Source organism: Ambystoma mexicanum, chromosome 1p (assembly GCF_040938575.1).
Source record: "Ambystoma mexicanum isolate Mex_15411 chromosome 1p, UKY_AmexF1_1, whole genome shotgun sequence".
Classification (NCBI taxonomy): domain Eukaryota; kingdom Metazoa; phylum Chordata; class Amphibia; order Caudata; family Ambystomatidae; genus Ambystoma; species Ambystoma mexicanum.
Window position 1 is genome coordinate 1064225590 of NC_090921.1, and position 22681 is coordinate 1064248270.

Sequence of the window (22681 nt, forward strand, 5' to 3'; positions counted from 1 at the left end):
TATACAACCATATATATTTTTAATGGTTCAAAAACATTTTTGGTCCTGCAATAAATGCATCTTTTCGTATGACTTTGTCAACTTCTTAGTCTTCCTTTGTAAAACAGACTGAATAAGAGTAGGCACTATTATGAGGCTCCCATCTTTCATTTACCTGTGTAATATTGTCACAGCTGTCCGTGCTAATGCAGGGCTCTTGCACGAGGGCCAATCATCACTGCAATTGGTTTGAGAGCAAGCCAATGAGCGATCACGTAATCATACTGCGATGACCGAACAGCCACAGCATACAGGTAATTGTGGTGTTTAACTATAAAAAATTGCTAAAATATTGAGGACAGGAGGAAGTGCAGGCTGGATTTTCTCAAACGAGATGTTTATCACCTGAAATGGGCGTGACACGTTTTTTTAATCTGTCTCTAATGAAAATATTAAACTAAAGTAACAATATTACCGGGGTGGCTCTTCATGATCATAACTTGGAATTTGACAGGTGAGAGGTGTATCTCCTGGGGTGGGTGGGACACATTTCCCACTCTCTCTCTAATGAAAAGATGAGCCCATAGTAAAAAAAAGATGACCAGAGTGGCTCTTCATAATTATGTATCTTAATCTACAAACTCAGTGTAACATTTAATAAATGTTTCTGCATTTGTTTTTCATTCTAAGGCGTCCTTATTGGCCACTTGCAAGCAGCACCACGTCAGGTGAATGGAATTGTGGGAGGATCAGTCCTGCTTTCCCTGTTAGTTCCACATGGTCGGGAATTAATAGAGGTGCGATGGAAATATGGACCTGAAAAAGTACACATTGGTGACACAAAAGGAAGAAGCTTTGAGCAATATGATTACATTCACAGCAATTATAGCAGCATGGTTAAAAGAATAGTAATGGACAAGGAGACTGCACTAAGGCTAAACAACCTGACGGTAGAAGACAGTGGGATGTTTAAAGCTGAAATCACTTTCAAAGGAGGGAGTAGTGACGATCAAGAATTTCAGCTCAATGTTTATGGTGAGTGACTCATACAAACATGTATTTCACATTCATGTTCATTATGAATTTTGAATTCCAAAAGCATATTTTATTTTTATAAATAGGATTAATTGAAATGTCAACAAAGTATTTTCGATTCATGTCATGAAAGTATAGAAATTAATTGCACGGCTGGAGGCTGTTTATGAAAACTACATGCACATGTGATGTAATCAGTCATGTCATGAATGACATTTGTGATGTCATCTTTGATGACGTGGGTGTTAGTCCTTGTAGTGCACAGGGGTAGCGTGAGTTATGGTTGCTTAGCTTACCATAACTGGCGAATTTCTGGGGGTTTTCGGTTTTATATGTAACCATAACGTCCTGGTAACAACGTTTATCCATTTAGTTGCATAGGTTTTTACTATTGCAAAATAACCATAACGTCCCTTTAGCAATGTTTTTTGTCAGTGAATTTCATTTGTTTTTAGCAGGACACTCTTAATACTATGTGTCTGTTTGTGGAGATCGTGGGGAATCCAATCTGCTGAGGAAGGCAGGTGCTCTCTTACATAGTGGTACCAATTACCAAACGCAAAGAACATAGACAAACAGCACCATGTGCAAGAATTGCCAGGGAAAATAGAGTCGGTTTGCAAATTGTGTATGTATGAAGCAAACAGGACAACGGCTTAGGGAGTACACCATAATGGAATGCATGAGCAGCAGAATGACATCTGCCTTCACCAATCTTACCGCACTGCTACTGTAAAGGGGAACAAAGAATGAACTGCTAGAGTAACGACTGGAAAGTGCCAAGACCTAATCGTCACTAGAATGTGGTAAGGGCCCTAAACTTTGTCTAATAATTGCACAGGTGCTGCAGTATGCAATATTACAGAAGCATAACATGTCTTTTTATAACGCAGCGATGGCAAGCACCTTAGAGTGGCAGGAAGAACATTTCCCTCATAACGCAATGACTTTCTATAGTAACCCCATTGGTACGCACAGTGATGTAAACCGTAAATTATGTAATATATATTGATGCATGTAAACCAAACACGTTCTATTTTCGGTAAGAGAACATATTGGAAAGAAAAGCAAGGCAGTACAAGTGGCAACCCCTCCACAACAGCATACGGGCATAGGAAAGGAAAGAAAGTCTGTGCATAGGGAAACGGACAGCGTTGAAGTCAAAGTGGAAAAATTGGTGAACAATTGTGCCGCTGTAAAGGCGGCGTACAATAATATATTTTGGACAAAATGAAACAGCACTGGCAGACCTGCATGTGTACTCCTTCCCCATGTCAGAGCCCGCCATTCCCTCAAAAACCATTTCATAAGAGATGTTACGGTAATACATCAATCTCTTCCTCCCCTCACAACCAAGGTGTGTGCAAATCCCCATTTCCCCACATAAGTATCCGCTTCTGCTAGCCCTTCCATTTCCAAAAGGGGTGTATGCATGTGTACAAGTAAACAGTAATAATGAGAATGTTGCTGAGTGTTTTTGTGGTATTCTTTTTTACCTGAGATGGGGTTCTGACTCAGCGGCACACAGTCCTCGTTGCAATGACCACAATTAAGAAAAAGGTAGGTGTCCTATGGACACCGCAGCTGTCCGGCCTATCCAAAATGACAAAGGCATCTGTACGCCGCCAGCAGGCTCTGCATGTCTGCATGTTGTCCGCCACCCATCAATGCGTGTGAGAGCGGACGTTTGTGCGTAGTACAAGTACACGCATGTGTATCTGTTCCTCTGTGTCCTGGTAACATTGCCACTGTGCAGCATATGCAAAGGAACATTAATTAGGTTGGGGCGTCCACACACGTCCTACAGGTAGCTATACAGATAAACATCCCATCTGCTGTACCCTATAAATAGCCAGCGTCTCCCAAAATGGTCGGCACACGTGTGGCGCACTCTTAGTCAGTAGAGAAGAGGCAACGGTGTGCATAGGACACACATGCACGTGCGCACAACATATTCTGCCCAAAACGCATCCAGCCGACAGCCATCCCAAAGGAGGACAGTGGCGACGTCACCATGCGACCACACCCACGCTGCACGTGGGCCCTTATTTTGCGGACAAGAGCCAGACCTTCGAACAGCTGCAAAGTGCAGGGTTCAGCAATGTAGGGAGTGTTTTTTGGAAAGTACATGCTTACAAACACACCACAATGTGCTGTTGCACATGTATGTATGTTTTGGAATAATCTAGTCCTGCTTTCTGTGTGAAAGTTTTCCACAGCAATCTGTGCTGTGCAATCTGTTTGCAGCTTTTCAGAACAGAGTAGAAGGCCACATAGGTTTGCCCTGTAAGTAATGGTGCACCAAATCTGATGTGCTACAGTGCGTCTGCAACTAATAGCAACAATGTCAGTCCGGCTGAGTACGCACAGTAATGGAGAAAATTATGAACGGGCCTTGCTATGACCCACACCCGCAGCTGGGATAGTCCCCATTGTCCCAATCTCATGGGTAGCTAGCGGCAAAGGGGAGTATGCGCATGTTTGTTTCCCCAAGGACGGCGAGGGCTGTGTCCCAATAAAGCAGAAACATTCTTTCTTCCCTTTCCAGTTTCTTCTTTGCAACATGCCATCATTGCGTATTATGAAAAAGTTCCACACGCTTCCACCAATGACATTGAAGAGCTCTCCATGTAACAGTATCAGCTCTGTACAACAGTCCTCTGCGTACACACCACGCCCAGAAATGTTGTTGTGCAATCCCTGTATCTCCCAGTCATACTTCCATGGCTGCCATCCTGAAAATCTCGAGAAGTGGATTTATTTCGTGCTGCGTGCAAGCGTAGGGGAATAACTTGCAACCAGTGTAGGGGAGGTCGTTGTAAAGGGCGGCTCTGAAAAAGAGCCTTTTTTTTTTTTAGATGCTTCTAGAGAAACACGTTTTTTCAACTTTTTATTTGATTTTGTGTTTTGTTGTGTGGACATTGTTACAGTAAACTCTTCACTGCATCTTGTAGACGGGCAAACAAAAGAGCATTACCAATGGGCGACAAAGAAATGCCATTTGCTTGGAACAATTCTGCATTTCCACAACTAATGAGGTCATTGTTGCAGAAGAACATCCCAGTCGCGGACAAACAAGTATACATGCTTCTGTTGATGAGACACTTCCTGCCTCTGGCTCGGAACAAATTCTAGGAGCAATGTCCCATACTCTTGGTGGTGTTATTTAATGAGAAAAGCACCTTTGCAGTGGGAAACAGCTTCTTCACTAGATTTAGCAACCTCTTCAGTCGACGGAGCAAGCCTAAACACGACACGTAACCCATATGCATGCCGCCGTAGTGGATGGCGATAACATCAGCTCTAGTAAAACTGGCCAGGTCTTTGCAAAGTGCATGCATGTCAGCAAAACTGTGCTTGTAGACACCGTTCCACAATGTGAAAACACTCCTTCCAACCCGAAATTGCCATCAAAGTTTCATTCCAGGGCTTACTTGTGCAGATCTAGTAGAAAGGCATCACCTATAGGCAACACAATGCGTTTCATGTCAGCCAGCCTCACTATGCAGAGTATTATGTACATCAGTTTGACCGCCCCTTTCTGTGAACCATGCCCACAGTATGATTGGATAATCCCGAAAGTCCCATGTCCATTGGCCAGCAAGGTAAGAAGCGCAGATTGTGGCACGTGCGGTGCCCAAAGTACAGCGAGGGCCACACCCCAGTAAAGCAGAAGCACTCGTTCCCTTTCCACTACCTTTTGTCCATCACAACCTCATTGGGTACGGGTAAATGGGCACACACAATGCCACCAATGCCATCCAAGACATAACCATCTAACACTGTCAGTTCTGCACAGCACTTCATAGGTACCGTTACAAATTCAGCCTGCTAGTGTGCTGTCACTGGAAAGCACGTCCAGTAGAAAGTTCAGTAAAAGATTGCAATATTTGTGCATCCACATTCATCCACTTGCGCACCCATCACCACAAAATGGAGGTACGTAAACTTTTTCTGCACTATGTGTATGACTGTGTTATAAGCGCCTCTGCACACGGTATCTGTCACTGAGCGGCCATTACATTCTTTAAAAGACATACTGTTTTTTTCCCATCCCCTACCATGAAATGGCACTTCACTGATAAGTGCTTGCAATGTTCTCATTTACCCATATCATACAGTGTAATATTGAAACAGGAACTCTCTGCTTTCCTTCCGACAATGCTACAAAATGTTTTCCTCACTAACCCACCTCCTACATAAATCGTAGAAAATGCCACTAATAGCAGCATTGAATGTATCGTACCAAGCGAAAGCAACTTTCCAAAAGATCACTGTGTGAACAGCTGTACTTCTGTCTAGGCTGCACTATTGCAACAGGCTCTTTTTAAATCTGCCCCTTTCTACTCTCCGCCCTCAAGAATGCATCAAGAAGTGAAGTGCGTGACTTGGGATGGTATCTTTCCTGCATTGAAATGTCGCCAATAGCTCCCAGTGGCTGCGAGGAATGAAGTGAGAAGACTCTCCATTATGCAGAAAGCCTTCTGGACCCTGGGACCTCAATACCTTCAACTCTAACTCCCTATATATCTGCATGCGTGAGCTCTTCCCTCATCCGCCTCCAACTCCCTCAGGGTCAGGAGCTTCTACAAAAATCCATTTGGTGATAGATGTGCTTCTTTGCCTTGGGCCTCCCACTGCAACAGCCTCCCTGCCTCCGTCACACTTGAGGGGAACCATCGCCTGTTCCGGAAGCACCTCAAAGCCTTTCTCGTAGCGCCTGCTGTTTCTGTTCCTCTCCCCGGCTAACTGCCTGACGTAAACTGATTCTGCACTGCTTACCTGGCGACTCTGTGATGTCGGGTCCATGTCACCTCCCCCCACCAGGCGAACCCCTGCACTGGTTTTCTAGCAAACCCTGCACTTGAGGACTGTTTTCTTTATGCCTAACAGTGCATCCACCACCTGTTGTGTGCACATATCTGTGCACTTGGCACAATTGGCCCGTATTTTTACTTATTGTCATTTGTTCTTCTTCCCATGTACTGTACCTTTCCCTCCCTACACCCATGCATTTGGCCAAACTAAGTCACACCTGGCCTAGTAGGGTCATTGTCTCTGTCTTCCCTCTGTTTCCTCTCCCTTGCCTCGTTGCGCTTTGCTAGACGTGTGTGTAGGTGCATTACAAATGCCATAGCATACAATTGCACATCATATGATATCATATCATACACACAATGCATGCACACAGTAGGATGCCTGCCACTTACAGTGTACACTGCAAAGTTGTTTTTTGTTTTCCACAGTACCCCACTTACTGCACGCTTTTCAAAAAATATTGCGCACACACTGCACGGCTTGCATGTTACTAACTGCAAACAAATACATACAGTTCATGCATACACCCAGGATGCCTGCCCCTTACCTTGCACACTTCCACCATAGCCTTCTGCACTTCTTTGTGCAAAAAGACCTTCTGGCACAGTGTTTGCGTACACACCAGACTCACCAACCTTACAGAGCAGTGTCTTTCGCTCCACAATTTCCTTTCCATGGCTCCCATCCAGAAAATGGCTGGATGTGGCACGTGGAAGCATGAAAGTACAGCATAATCCGCTGAGTTTTCGTGCTAGGGAGTGGGGGTGCGGATTGGGGTGGGTCTGTAGTGCTGTCTTACAAAACAAAATCTTTTTTTTGTCCTTTTTTTTATGTAAGTGCTATGCATACAATTATTTTTTTATCTCTTTCGATTAGTTTCTGTTTGCTTCTCCACCTGACATTTGTACGGACTGAACGTCAACGCTTCTCTTACAGTTCTACAGGATTGTCTGCAATGCTGCGTGCACAGTGTCAAAGAAAACAACATTGCCAATGGAGGTAAAAAATGCCATTTCCTTGGAACCACTGCAAATCTTGCGTGTTAATGCTGTCACAGTCGGTGCAGAACATCCCAGCACTGCACATAAAGTCACACATGCTTCTGTTTATGAAACACCTCCTGACCTCTGGCTGTGGGCAAATTACACTGGCATGGTACCTTGGCAGTGGGAAAAATCTGCATCACTGCTGTCATCAACTTCTTGATGTGGCAGAGCAAACGTGAGCACGACATGTACCCCAAATGTAGTGCTCCATAATGCATGACCACAACAACTACCCCACTCATATACACTGTGCCCCAAAAACCCTCTACTCTGAAAGTTAGTATCAAAGCCTCTTTCCACGGAATACCTGTGCAGATCTTGCACAAAGGTATCACCCACGATGAACACTTGCGTCTGTCCATCTCTCAATCTCACTGCATCAAGGTTTGGGGAAATATATCACTGCCCCTTCCTGTGAACCACACTCTCGAAAACTGATAGGATAATCCCCACACTTCCATTTTCAAAGGCACTATGCTCAGAAGAGCAGATTGTAGCATGTGCGCCTTCCCAGCTACAGCGAGGGCCACACCCCAGTAAAGCACAGGCACTCCTTATTCTGTTTCCACTATTGTATATGCAACACTCCTGCATTAGGTAGTATTCAATAGTCACACACACAAGTAGCATTCACATCCAAGACCTCTGCATTGAACACTATCCTTTCTGCACTGCACTGCAGACGTACCTTTATACACTCACAGTATAGGTCTTGTGTAATGTGAAAGCACCTTCAGGTAGCAGCTCTCTAAACCGATGCACACTTTCAGCGTCCACATTCACCCAGAGCGGCACCCAGCACCACGAACTGCAGGTAGCCATAGTTTTTTTACTCACAGCACTCCAACAACTCCAATGATAAAATACTTCAAATTGCAGTGCAGTAGTAAGTAATCTGCGCAATGCACACTACTCAAGCACATACACTATGCAGTTGAACTCTATGCACTGGTACACACAAACTTTCTCACCACAGCACTCAGCGGACACACTGCATAATTGTTCACTCCATAAACTCCTACCATGCACTGGAAAATCTACCATGTGCGAACAATGAGCACACCCATGGAATCAACAATGCATGCACACCTCACAAACCACACACGAAATGCAACAATCTCAGGAGTAGTTGCAAGCAACACACATAGCTGTTCGTGTAAGGCTTCCAGCCATGCATCCAAGACGCTAGGCCCTCACCACACACAACACACCCTAGCGCACTCCACGTTGTACTCCTCATGTCATGTGTAATGCATTCCCCATCTGCAATTGCGCCTGCCACCTTTCACCCTGCCCACATCTTTGCATGCATGGCTCTTTCACATTGCGTTGGCTGTGATGAACGGTATGTGAGTGGCTCTGTAGATTGTCCATATTGCAGCTTTCTGATGCTGATGACTTCCTTTCATGGCACAATTTGTTAAAACAGTTGCTCAAGCAAGGGTCTTGTAAAGGCCATCCCATATCCCATAGCAAACGGAAATGCTAATATATGGCTCCCTAATGTGCAACACGTGCAATGACCTACACCATGCCAGCGTGAACGCAAAGCACCTCACTTTGGCTGTTCCACCAAGTGTAAAATGCTCTATACACCCATTATTGAAAGGTTACCATCCTCGGAGAGATGCAGAGGCAACTCTGCATGGCTGCAGTATGGTGTACTGGCTGTTGTCAAGGGATAGGCATTTCCAATGGCCTATGGGCTTTGGCCATGTACCCAATAGTCTATGCCTTACCCACACCCAGCACAACATAATGGTCTCATGAAAGGGAACATTTGCCACATACCACAATCCACAAACGTACATAGGATGGGTGGTGCAAAGGGCAACTCATGCCAAATGCAAATAGCACCATGTGCCTCCCTAATCTCCAAGCTGGTTGCATAATGTACACCATATGGTACTGGACGCATATCAGTTCTCTTGTGCTGTTCTACAAAGTCTACACGGTCCTGCAGACCATTTTTTGAACATCACCACAATCAGGGACATGCATACTTAAAACTGCAGGTCTGTATTGTGGTAGCGTGCTATGGTGCAGGCCTAGGCTCTTCAGTGCCTGGCCTACGGCCTTTTGCCATACACGCAGCAGTGTAGGCCTTGGCCACACCCAGCACAACATAACAGAGTCATGCAGGTGAACAAGTGGCCAGGTACATGCAGGTCACCACTAGCTACTTCTAAGCATCCACTACTTCACCACTGCACCCACAGGACACACTAGAGGAGTCGTCACTCCATCAGGTCCAGGCCTGTACTAAACAGTGTATGAATTGCAACCAATCCCCACAACCATGAAAGCAACATTTTAGGCAATGATCACAAACCACACACCAAAGGCAACAATGTGAAACCTACTTCAACCCAGGGCACATATTTGCCGGTGCAAGGTGGCCATCCATTCATCGAAGGGTCTACGGGCTTAACACATGCAACACACCATACTGCAGTGTACATTTTAAGTTTCATGTGGTCTTCATTGTACTCCCCTTCTGCCATTCTCTACCATCACTGACCTCTAGGGCCTCACCACACACAGCACACCATAGTACAACCCATGTTTTACTCCTCATTTCATGTGTAATGCACTCCACGTCTGCAATTGCGCCTGCCAACTTTCAGCCTGGCCACATCTTTACATGCATGGCTCAATGACGGTGTGTTGCCTGTGCTAAACGGTATGTGAGTGGCTTTGTACATTGTCCATATTGCAACTTTCTGATGCTGCTGACTTCCTTTCATGGGGCAATGTGTTCAAAGACTTTCTCAAGGAAGTGCCTTATAAGGGCCTAAGCATAGCAAATCCAAATGGTGACATGTGGCTCCATATTGTGCAACAGGGGCAATGATGAACACCATATGCTAATGTACACATAGGAGCTCACTTTTGCTGTTCTACCAAGTGCTCAATGTCCTCCGCAACCATTTTGTGCTACTCACCAACTTCAAATGAATGCAGAGTGACAACTGGATTGCTGCATTATGTTGTGGTGGCTGTGATGAAGGCCTAGGCTGTTGGGTGCATCGGCCTACGGCCGTAGGCTATGCACCCAACAGCCTAGGCCTTGGCTACACTCACCACAACATAACAGAGCCATGCAGGTGACCATGTAGGCATGTGCCAGAAATCACAAAGGCAACATACGAACCAGCACTTCCACCCAACCGCCGCACCATAAAGCAGGGAGGCAAGGACATGTGTGCCAATTACCGTAATGCAGAAACATATCGATGTGTTTGGCATCGCTACCCACTTCCAATCACAAAGGATTATAAGCATGCCAACCAAACAAGACAATCTTCACAACATTGGGCCTGCTCCCAACACTCTAGTATGTGCATAGAACCAATGGTACGTAGTGCACTGCAACACTTACTAATCTGTGCATTACACAATACGCAAGCACATACAACAACCAGTTGCACTGTGGCCTCTTCCATATGTACACTATTCCGGACACACTGCACGACTGGTCACTGCACCATTTCCACCCATGCACCGACAACTGTAGGTTCTTCTACCAAGCACCACACCCATGCAACCAACATTGTGTACACTGCAGCCAAACCACACACAATAAGCAACAATGTGGCACCTACTTTCAGCCAGTGGACATACCTGTTTAACCAGTGGACAAACTTTTCTGTGCTAGGGCTGCAGCCATGCATCGAAGGGGCTACGGACTTAGTGCATGCTATGTTTAAATCCTCATGTCTCGTGGAATGCACTCTCCTACTGCAAATGTGCCAGTCACCACTCATCACAGAAAGACATTGCTGCTGCAGCTCGCAAGCCATAACGAAGGCTACCAGCAAAGACTACACAAGATTGTTGCCTGTTTAGGTATCTGCACATTGGCGGAGCATGCCGTTAGGCAGAATCACATGCAGTACCCTTTGCGAACACCACACACAATTAAGACTACAAGTGACAGTACAAATTCACCTTTGGTACAAGCCTGTACTACACAGTAAAGTGGTAGCGATGGCTGAGCAGCCAGACTTATCTCAAGAGTAAAGTGAGCAGTACCAATAGTTACACAAAGGACTGCAATTACTATGATTAAAACAAACACTGACTCAAGGTTTCTGAGTCAAAGAACATACATTTATTTTACACATCAGTTATAAAACATTTCACTATTATCAAGCAGTTGAAAAATCACTATCTTAATACACTACACCACACCCAATAGATTCTGGACAAGTTAAGCTCAAAATGAAGTGTGAACAAAATGGCACTCCAGTAATTTGAAAGGGAGGGAAAGACAAAGTTAGACAGAAATTGAGCAGCACCAACAAGTCAGTAAGCAGGGCAATCTAGAAAAAGGAACTACAGTGAGGAAATCAAATCAAGAGGCCCGGGCCAAAGTTAATGGACCAAAGTCTTTGCAGAGGATCACAGAGTTCAGGGTAGTTCGCGATTAAGTCTTTGCCAAGAGTTCAGAACGAAGTTGGTCGGACGAAAAGTTACTTTAAAGAATAAAGAAGGACAGGCCCTCGGATTGGCGAAAGATTTCACACACTTTCACTGCGGCTGGAAGAAACGAACAACCGGGTTAGCACAGTACCTTAAGAGCAGAAGAATGTTGTAGCTGAGGCAGACGTTCCTGGCAGGTCCTGCAGGCTCACGGTTCCTGAAGCGACTGTCGGACTGACAAGAAGGAGGAAGACTGGAGGGTCCTGCACTGCCCAGGGCAGAAACCAGCAGTGGAGCAAAGCGACAAATAAAAGGTGCGCTCCTTAAAACCCAAGCAGGGTCAGATCCTCCTGGTTATCCGGTTTACTGTAGCAGTGCACAGCAAATTCGACCAGAGGTGGGAGGTCTGGCTTGCAGTTTGACGAACTGGTTGTTCCGACCAGCTCAAGGGGAGAAGATTCCTTGCAGATCCTCCCTGTCGTCGAAGTTTGGAGATTCGGACCCGCAGCAGGGCTTCACTGGGAGGTTCAGTCGTGGTAGAGGTCCTCTTCTGTCATCTTCTCTTCGGTTCTCTCGATCTAGTGGCAACTCTGCCTTCTCAGTCCCAGAGACCTGCATTTTATGCAGTTTTCCCACATTCACACTGCCTGGCTGTCAATCACACAGCAGGGTGGCTGTCCCGCCGGGACAGTCACCACAGCCAATCATACTAGAGTGCAACATGGATCTCCAAGGAGACCCTGTGCATGGAGTCTCAAAACCCACCCTCACATCCTGTCCCGATCAGACATTTAGGCGCCTAAGGAGGGCTTCTGTGCAGAAGCCGTCCAAAGGTCGGCGGACAAAGGAAGCAAACCTAGATTGGTGCGCAGAGTAAAACACGAGAAAGACATTTACAAAAAGAAATGGCGAATAAACCCGTCCAGAACTGTATAAAAGTAAATATGGTCCAGCGGGTTTAAGTTTGAGGCTACTAATATAGCCAAAAACAATACCAAGACTATTTAAAATAACCACACTCCGAAAAATAGGGTAGTTACCACTGCCACCAGCCAAATCCTAATGAAAAGGGAACGAAACAATGTCCCATGAGAAACAGACAAAAAGGGGTAGCTATTAACCCTTTCCAGAACTCTATGTAAGATAGTTTGTACTGGGTCTGTGATTTTTAAAGGACTAATAAAGTCAATGGCAACTTTACATGTTCTGGGAGACAGTAGTCAGTTCCAGAAAATGGAGTCTGAGTTGGGAAGTCTAAAAAGACAACCCTGTTTTACTGCACTGAAGGTGCTGTGTAACACACAGTAAAAATATGTCCCTATGGAGTAGGTGAGGCTCCACAGTCTATGAACACAAAAATGGTTAACACACAGCAAAACACATGCAAGAGTGAGATAAAAGGCTCACTCAGCAAGTCCGAGAAGTCCCGCTTTGCCGCGGGAGACTCGTCTGTTTGTGCTCTCTATCTGCGATATCTCCCGGACTACAACGCCCAGAAGGCTCTGTTCTGCACTTTCAGAGGCGGGACTTACTTAAGGGCTGCTGCGTGCGCACCGCGCGCGCGCACCCAGCAAGTCCCAGAAGTCCCGCTTTGCCGCTTCGCCGCGTTCGTCGCGGGTGGCGGTCTTATCTTTTCTCTTTTTTTTTCTTCTTTTTTTACGTTTTTTACTCTATTGTGTTGTGAGTGAGTGAAAGGGGGAGAGAAGGAGAGAAAAAGGAAAAAAAAAAAAAAGAAAATGAAGCGAGCCATTTCTACCTTAAAAACAGGGATGCCTCCTATTACAGTATCCCACTACTCTAATGGTGAAAAGTCACCTGTGGCAAAAAGAAAATCTCGCTTGAGTTCCACACCTCGTGCAGGCAATTCAAATATAAAAGGGAAAACAAGACCCGAATTTCTCCTTGGCATGGATATTCGACCCTTTTGTAGTAATCAAAGTGCGGCATCATCCGTGGATACTGAAAATGAAAACATCAAACTAGCAGGACGCGGTCAAGAAGTCCAAAGTTCCTTTGTGCCGCAAAAAGACTCACAAAATGGACTTTCTTCTAGCAATCTATTGGTGAATAACAAAAAAGAAGACTTGGTAAAATCCGGCTTTGTGACCCCAGAAATTGTTTCCTTTGCAAATGAAAATGTATCTTTGTCTGATAGTATTTTGCTAAAAAATATAATAACCGGAATTGCTGTTCCTTCTACTGCAATGCCAGATAAGCACGCTATTTCCATTAGAAATTCAAATTCAAAAAGTCCAATCTCCAGTGATATGCCGGTGATAGATCTCAATTTAAATGACACTGCTTTCTCTATGCATACACTTTCTGACAATTTGTCCAAATCACCCATTTTATTCACTAACATCAGTGCCGTGAATTCCGTAGCAAATTTGGCTTTCAGTGCCCCTACCCTGCGCAAAGTAAGTTTTCATGGTAATCCTGATTTGGGCCCAACAGAATTACAGAGTGTTCAGGCTGGAATAGCCTTGACATCAACGAACACAGCAATTTTGGCTTTAGCCAAACTGTTTGAGGTCCTAGCCACAAAGGCTGATCTACACTCCAACCAACTGAATCAAGTGTTGGCAGACCATCTTACATTTGCAAACAAACTAGAAAGTTTGAGATCACATTATGACCTTTCTAAAATCAGGAGGTCTATAGCTTCTCAGACCTCTCCTCGGTCGATCACCCCATTAAAAGAATTCCATACCATTCCGTGCTTTCCTAACCCCATTATAGATCTTATGAGTGTGGGACATAACTCTCCCCCGGTTCAGCAAATAAAATCAATGAAGCCAATTTATCCCTTATTCGATGGCAAACTAAAATCGGGTGACATCACTAAAGGGGTTTTTAAAAAGACCCCGTCAGTTAAAAAATCCAAAAATATCAAATCTGTGGTCAAACGCGGTAGGCAAACCAAGGTATTTGTTAAAAATCTATCTATACCTGCCACTACTACGATCGCTGCTGCAAAATTAGTTGCAAAAAAATACGCCATGCAGTCTCTGAACCGGAAAGAGAGGGTTATGTCAGTGCCAGTGGAGCATAGCCCGCTAAATGATTTAATAAGAGTGGCGACCGACATGTCCAAAAACACACTCTTAATTCAGACAACAAATGATTTGGCACATAAAGCAGATTTGTCTAAGGGCCTTGCAGATAATGATATACGACTAAAAAATCTAAGAAAAGCTATTGATGATTACATGACATCTAACTCCTCTACCAAAAAGTTGATCTTTGCGCCGCCTCAGTCTCTGCCCTTAAAAGATTCTCCTGTTCCGCCGCCGCAGCATGTGCAGAAATTTCCACTTTTCGAAAATGCTGTTGCTCCTCAAACTTCTATACAGACTTGTCCAGCGCAACACTTGCAAACTGCGCCTCTAAATGTTACCAATGCACCTTTATCTCGAGGCACTGCTCAAGTATCTGTACAGTCCATGGCCACTGGCACTGTGGTTGAAAATAACACTACCAAAGACATGGAAAAATTGATTTACACGTCCTTGAACAAGTTTTTTGAAAATGCTGGCTTTGTCAGACCCAATCTTGCTAGTGTACCCTTGCATTTGCCTAAAGCTGTGCCTCCGCCACAAAAATCTAAACCTCTGAATGGCGGCCCTAAACGACCAGCGATTCATGCTCTAACACTTACTTGTATGCCTGCTCCAGCAAAACAGTATAAGCTAAATCGTGCCTCCGTTCTTGCAATTTTTAGTGAAATTCCTGCATTAGATGACATCGGCTCAATAGACATCGAGCTGGTGGAATTTATCAACAAGGGCAATTGCTCATCTGTAAATATATGGATAAATTTGCGACTTGTGGTAAACCCTATCTGGGCCGTTAAACAACAACTCTCTAATCTGGGTTTTTTGCTTCATTCTATGTCAGAGACATCGAACTCGTCTACAATTCATCCTGAGGTTTCTCCTTGTATTCAATCATTAAACAAATCACACGCTGTGACCCCACATACTTGTTTGTGTGACTCCAAGAGTAACCCATGCTAGCTTCACAATCTCACAATTTGCTCTTTCGTCTTTGTTTGCTGGAATTCAAGAGGACATGCACATCTGCTAAACAATAATAATGCTCAGCTTTTGGGGTGTGATGTCATCATGTTGCAAGAAACTTGGTTCACCTCCCTACCATCTTGGAACAACTATGATGTGCTTTTGAATCCAGCTGAAAAGGGTGGCCGGGGGGGTCCCACTTCGGGACTGTTAACTGCGGTGAAGCAATCCTCTTTCCTAAAAATTGAAGCATGGTTTTGTCCTAACGCCTTTTTACAAATGTCAAAAATCATGGGTAACAATTTCTCATGTGCTGTGATAAATGTTTATTGGAACCCCCTGGGAATTGATGATAATACTTTTCTAAGTTCTGTGACCAATGCCCTAGACATATTTGTGCTCGAGGGGATCACTGATTTTATTTTAGTGGCTGGTGATTTAAACTTGCATTGTCTGAGTCCTCCATGTAATTCTGAAAAACTTTGCTTACAAAAGTGGACGAGTTTGGTTCAATGTCGTAATCTGTTTATGTTAAATGGAACATTTCCACAGGATATACCACCTGGAGCCACTTTGCATCGTGGTCGAAGTCAAGGTACTATTGATTTTATGTATGTAAATGCATGTTTCTTGAATAATATCACAGCATTTGAAATAACTGATACAGAAGCTAGCGATCATAATATTTTAAATATGATGTGCTTCTCAAAATCTGTTGCATCAAATGTGGAATCTTCAATTATATTAGATCCAATTAAAGTTAATCCTGCGAGGAACAGATTGAAATGGTCGGAAAAATCACTTACAGCCTTTAGAGATCACTATCAAGCAAAATTGACCAAACGAAAAAGGGAGCTCTTCTCCGGGTGATGTTGTTTACCATGATTTAATGCAAATGTTTCAATCAAACTATGTACTTCATTAACAGAAACAGACACCTTATCTACATCTGCCTGACCAGGAAATTAGAGTAAAAAAAGCCTCAATGCGAGCAGATAGGAGAGCTGCCCTTAAGCTACCATCAGACATGCGTGCCCTTGTTCTATCCCAAATTAGAACAAAGTACAGATATTGGATTAGGGGCATGAGGGCAAAACTATATCAATCCAATGGTTATTCAATGTTAAAGGTTTTAGCTGTAAAGAATTCAGCTCAATCTTGGTCTATTATTAACCAATCTACAGCGGGGGATCAGGTGGCTGTCCAAGCAAATGATGTGACGGAGTCTATGTGGATCCAGCACTTTTCAGCTCTATTTGCCGAGCCTCCTCCTATTGGGGATCTAGCCAATTTAGTGGTCCTACCACCGTTTCACTTGGTCTTTGACAGAGATGATATACTGTATTTTATAAAACAGGCAAGCAATTCTAGAGCCCCGGGCCATGATGGCTTGGCTAATATCCATCTCAAACAATTCCCGGACATCTGGGCAGACATTTTATATCTCCTGTTTGAGTCTATCAATGCCTCTCAGAGCATTCCTACATCATGAAAGCAGGCTATTGTTATCTCAATTTACAAGAAGGGGGATTGAGCCAATCCTGCCAGCTATCGGCCCTTCTCTCTTCTTGATGTCCCAGGTAAAATGTATTCACATCTAATTCTTAGAGAATTGAAAAATTGGTCGAAGAAATGTTCAAAAATGGATCCCTTACAATCAGGCTTTGTTTCCGGCCTTGACACTTTACCTAACATGATTACATTAAATATGCCCAAATCCCAATATGCAGACCGAAAACAATCTTTATATTTTGCCTTCATTGATTTTCATTCTGCTTTTGACTCTATTAATCGGAATTTGTTATTTCACAAATTACACTCACTGGGTTGTCCATCTACTTTGTTATCCTTAATTATTCAACTACATTCCGAAACTACTATGCGAGTTAGACTTTCCTTTGAAGGTGCTTTATCAGCATCTTTTACTACATTCTTGGGACTCAAACAGGGGTGCATTCTGGCTTCATTTTTATTTAATTTGTTTATTTTTGATATAGGCAATGTTTTTCAGCGCATCATATCAGATGCACTGCATTTGGGTCATCAGCGTATACCATGGTTACTCTACGCTGATGATCTGGTTCTAATATCGCAAACGCCTAGGGGCCTCCAGAACATGTTAACTGCATTGGCAGAGTACGCTGCGAAAAATCATTTAATCATAAATTTGGAAAAATCACAAATAATGATGTGTAGGCCTAAGGGGAAATTCATGGCTCAAAATGTTGCTTGGAATCTCCAATTGGAAACTTTGTACATAGTATCTGAATATAAATATTTAGGTCTGTTTGTTCAGAATACTATTGGCGACCCCAAATATTTGACCATGTTGCAGTCTAAACTACTATCCTTAGTGTCACAAGCTAAAATACTGGTTTACAGATATGGCAAATTCACCTTAAAGCACCTTTTTATGTTTTACGAAGAAAAAGTGATTGCCAGCCTACTATATGGCATTGAATCAAAACTCTATTTAAACGATCAACCATGGGATAAGCTGGAAGCTGCTTTTTGGAAAAAGGTGCTACATTTACCAATTTGTGTGCCCATGCCCATTTTACGTTTTGAATTGGGTATAAATTCAATAGCTAGTAGAATAAAATGGAGAATGTGCGTTTTCTTTCGCAAATGTTTATTGGGTGTGACAAATAATAATATTTTGAGCACAGTTGCTCGTTATTTGATCTCTTCCGATCTAACTTTTCCGACGACATGGCGAGCTTTTGCCCTTAAAATCCTTGTGGAAGCCAATATTTCTCTACAGTTCTTACTTGATAGCCCAATAAGTGCCAAAAAACGTTTTTATCAATGGGCCTGGATTCAAAATTATGAACTTTGCACTAATTATAAAGACTTTGACATCCGAATCTTTGGGAATAAGAAATTGGGTCAAGTGGCGAATTACCTTTTAAAGTGTCCTTCAGCAAAAATTAGACAGCAATTTTTGCGTATAAGGCTAAACTTATGGCCTACGAGAGAGCAGTTAGTGAGGCGTCAAATTCTTTCGCCTAACCTAAACTTTTGTCGATTTTGTGAGCTTCATTTTGTAAGAGAAACTTTGCAACACGTGGTAGTATCATGTCCTAAATTGAAGAATATCAGAAATAAACATTTGTCTAATTTGCTAAATTTTCATATGGAAAGGAACGAAATTGAGACGTGGAGCTTTTTATTAAACAGCCCCAGGTTTGCTGTTATAAAATCTCTGGTACAATTTTTGGAAAAAAATTTACCGACTGAAATAACCTGATTATCAAGTAGAACTGAGACAGTAAAAATTATAAATGTGAAGTCAGTTCTAAAATGCTTTTTTAGCTGTTTACATTTGTTGTGATCCCCTGCCTGAGTTCCTGTTTTCTTTTATCTATATTTTTATCCTGTCTATTTATTCTATATTAGCTCCTTTTAACATTGCTCCGTTTCCTGTATGCAAGTATCCTACGTGAAATGTAACTGTTTGTGAAATGAAAGTGTAATTTATTTTGTTTTCTTATTTGATGGTTATGTACATGTAATTTTTGAAAAGTTGATTGATTTCAGCTGTACCAAAAATAAAAAAAATAAAAATAAAAAAAATAAAAGGCTCACACTCTTACCAGGTGAAAAAAAGAAATCCTAGAAATCCAGCAAAGCTGCTGAGGTACTCAGTAGGTAAGGGAAATTAGCTATTTTGGAGAAATCTCCCTAGCACTCACCTCCCCCCACCCCAGACTAAGGGACAGGATGATTTAATTCACTCCTGGATGAATCTCTTCACTCTATTCAGTCAAAAACATCCTAGAGAGACCATCAGCATTTTGGTGGTGACATCATGCTCTGTGCTGAATGGTGAAATCAAACCCTTGCAGGCAGATTGACCATCTTAGAAGTTTTGGGTTTTCCCCTTTCATTTGCATTAACCATCTCAAGGGTTGGTGGTATGTTTGAATTACAAAAGTAGATCCATACAAGTATGGTCTAAACGTCTTCAAAGACCAGACAATGGCAAAACATTCACGCTGTATGGTTGCCCACCTTGTTTCTGGTTCCTTCAGTTTCCTACTGATGAAGCAAATAGGGTGCTCCCTACCTTTCTCATCCAGTTGACTAAGGACTGCACCTATACCTGTATTGGATGCATCTGTCTGCACAATGAAGGGTTGGTGATAATCAGGAGCTCTTAGGACTGGAGCTTGACAAAGGGCTTTCTTCGGGTTTTCAAAGGCTTGAGTCCACTCCTCATTCCATCTAACCTTTTTAGGGAATTTTGGAGAGGAGATTACATTCAGAGGAGAAGCTATGGTCCCATAGTTCTCTATGAAATTCCTATAGTACCCAGTGAGACCTAGGAAGGCTCTCACTTGGGTTTGAGTAGTAGGGTTGGCCCAGTTTTGTACAGTTTGTACTTTGCTAGGCAATGGCCTTATTTCACCTCCTCCTACCTCATGACCAAGATAGACCACTTTGCTCTGACCAATTTGACATTTGCTTGCCTTTATGGTCAGATGGGCCTGCTCAAGAGCCTGCAAAACATATCCTAAGTGATCAACATGTTCTGTCCAAGTAGGGCTGAACACTGCAATGTCATCCAAGTATGCCATGCAGAAGTCCTACATCCCATTCAATACTTGATTTACCATCCTTTGGAATGTAGCAGGTGCATTCTTTAATCCAAAAGGCATAACCTTAAACTGGTAGAGGCCTGCAGGGGTTGATAATGCAGTTTTCTCCTTGGCATGGTCCGTCAGGGCTATTTGCCAATAGCCTGACGTCAGATCAAATGTACTGAGGTACATTATGCATGGATTGTGGGAGTTATCCCAATATACTGCCACAAGCGATACACCAGGTACATAATAGTCAAAGCATTTCAGTAATAAATGACGAGCACTGAATTCCATGGTCCTGAAAGAAGGTTCCCTCCCCTCCCACCCCAAAGAACTAAACACAAACAGCTGACCCCAACATACCCTACCCTCCCCACTCCCACGTCAGAAAAAACAACCTAACAGCCATCTTACCCCACCCCCCACCCACATAACATCAGCTACAAAACTTTGCCCCGATCGAGTGCCGCTGGGCCTGGGGGGGTGCCGGTGGCTGCTGTGCCTACCTTAGGCAAGAGGCTTGTGTACCACGATAGCAGATAGCTCCGCTAAGGTCCACAATTAATGTTCTCACTTGGAACATCTGGGGTCTCACTAACGGGAAAAAGACGCGCTTAATCTCCAACTATGTGAAGAACCATCATGTCAATGTTTTGTGTGTACAGGAGACTCATTTAGGGAGGGAGCATAAACTTCCCCCCCTTGGCGGGTTGGGGGGTCCATAGGTACTATTTTCCTATTCCACTCACTCTCTGGGAGGTTGCAATTTATATACATCAGTCGTTGGAATTTAGATTGCATAAACAGGTCTCGGATGCTGAGAGCCGTTTTGTCCTGGTGGCTGGGGAAAGTGCAGCATGGTCTGTCCTTCTCATAAACATATATGGTCCTAATTATGATTCCCCTGAGTTTTTTCAAACATGTTCTGAACATATAAGGTTATTCCCGGGGTATAAAGTGGTACGGGTGGGGGATTTCAATTTGGCCCTCTCTTCCCAGCTGGATAGGTCCACGTCAGCCCAGAGGCCACTCACCAGACCCGCCCTAAAGTGGCAATCTATAGCTGAGGATAATACCTTGACTGATGCCTGGAGGCTGCATCATCCTAACGACCGGGAATATACATTCCATTCCAGTGTACATGGTAGTAGTTCCAGAATAGATTATATTCACTTGTCCCCCGGGTTAATCCGTGGTTCCAGCAGAGCGGAAATGCTCCCCTGTACACTGTCAGACCACTCCCCAGTATCAGTACAGTTTGTGGATCCGTCTTCCCATCCTGGGCTCCTTAGATGGAGATTTCGGGCGCCGGTGCTTGAGGATGTGGTGTTCTGGGAGGAGTTGCGCAAAGCCATCTCGGAGTTCTTTCAGCTGAATAAGGATTCAGTCCCCAGTCAGGGGGTGGTGTGGGAGACCTTTTAGGTGTTCCTGCGGGGGTGGTGTATCGCGCAGGAGGGGGGTGTTTTGAAAAGTATCCGCAGTGCCATTGCATCTAAGGAAAAAGAAATTAAAAGAATGGAAATACTTCAAGCCGGGTCGGATTCCCCCACGCTTCAGGCTGAACTGGTGGACAAAAGGCAGGAGGCCCGCCTGCTAATGGAGAGTGAGGACAGATTCTTGGTGGTCTCTTTGGGTTTGGTTGGATCCAGAGCTTGGGGCGCTTCTTAATGTTCCCCCTATGGAGGAGGAGCTCCTCAAGGTAATTAATTCACCCCCGAATGGTAAGGTCCTTGGTACGGATGGTATCTCGGCGGAACTGTATAAAACATTCCCGGACCTCCTATTCCTCATTTACTTGACATGTTTGAGGAGGCATCCTCCTCGGGGATCCTCCCGGAACTGCCCTTGTTACGGTGTTGCTTAAACCTAATAAAGACCCCAGGAAGTGTTTGTTTTATCGGCCACTGTCGCTGATGAACACTGATAATAAGATCATGGCGAAGTTGTTGGCTGATCGGCTCCTGCCCCATATGCCTGCCCTGATCCTTCCAGATCAGGCCGGGTTTATACCCAGTCGGTCTACTCAAAATAACCTGCGTAGATTGTTCACCCTAATACATAATGTAAATCCTGAAGTTCCTATCGCGGTGGTGGCCTTGGATGCGGAGAAGGCATTCAACTCTGTCGAGTGGGCTTTTCTGTTCGAGGTTCTCCAGCACTCCAGTATTGGCAACCAGTTCCTATACTGGATTTGCCTACTCCATATGCCCCATGTGCCCTGATCTATACCAGTGGGATCCAATCAGCTTCTATTTATCCGACTTGTGGTACTAGGCAGGGTTGCCCTTTCTCCCCTCTCTTGTTTGCGCTGGCAATCGAGCCTGTGGCTTGTGCCCTGAGGGAGTTTAATTCCCATTGTGGTGTGACTATTAGATCATGCACATCTGTTGTTTCTCTCTGCGCAGTTGATATGTTGTTATATGTCAAAAATCCCCAGGTCAATTTGCGCCCCATGATGGATGAGATCACCACATTTGGCACACTCTCCGGCCTCCAGATAAATTCGGAGAAAGTTCGAGGTGCTATTGCTTACGGGTGGGGAGGCTTTTGCTTGGCGCCCTCAAGGAATTAGTTACTTGGAGGTTAGGGTTTCGTCGTCCCCCGCTAAACTATACGAGGAAAACTACATGTCATCTATTCAGCACTTGGCGCAAAGGGTAGACACATGGATGAGTCTCCCAATATCTCTGGTCGCCTGCATTTCTTCTTCCAAAATGGTGATCCTACCGAAATTATATGTTTTTTTCAACTTTCCGATCTGGCCACCTGCGAC

At 44.0% G+C, this 22681-nt stretch overlaps 1 protein-coding gene across 1 annotated transcript in view; it reads left to right on the forward strand.

Annotated features, from left to right (window-relative positions):
• The first annotated feature begins 268 nt into the window (after positions 1-268).
• LOC138523425 (T-lymphocyte surface antigen Ly-9-like) overlaps positions 269-22681 on the forward strand; it is a 240996-nt gene continuing 218583 nt past the window's right edge. The window contains exons 1-2 of the mRNA XM_069635439.1: positions 269-293; positions 670-1014. Of these exons, the coding sequence (XP_069491540.1) occupies positions 269-293; positions 670-1014 (370 nt within the window). The remainder of the gene's footprint in view (positions 294-669; positions 1015-22681) is intronic.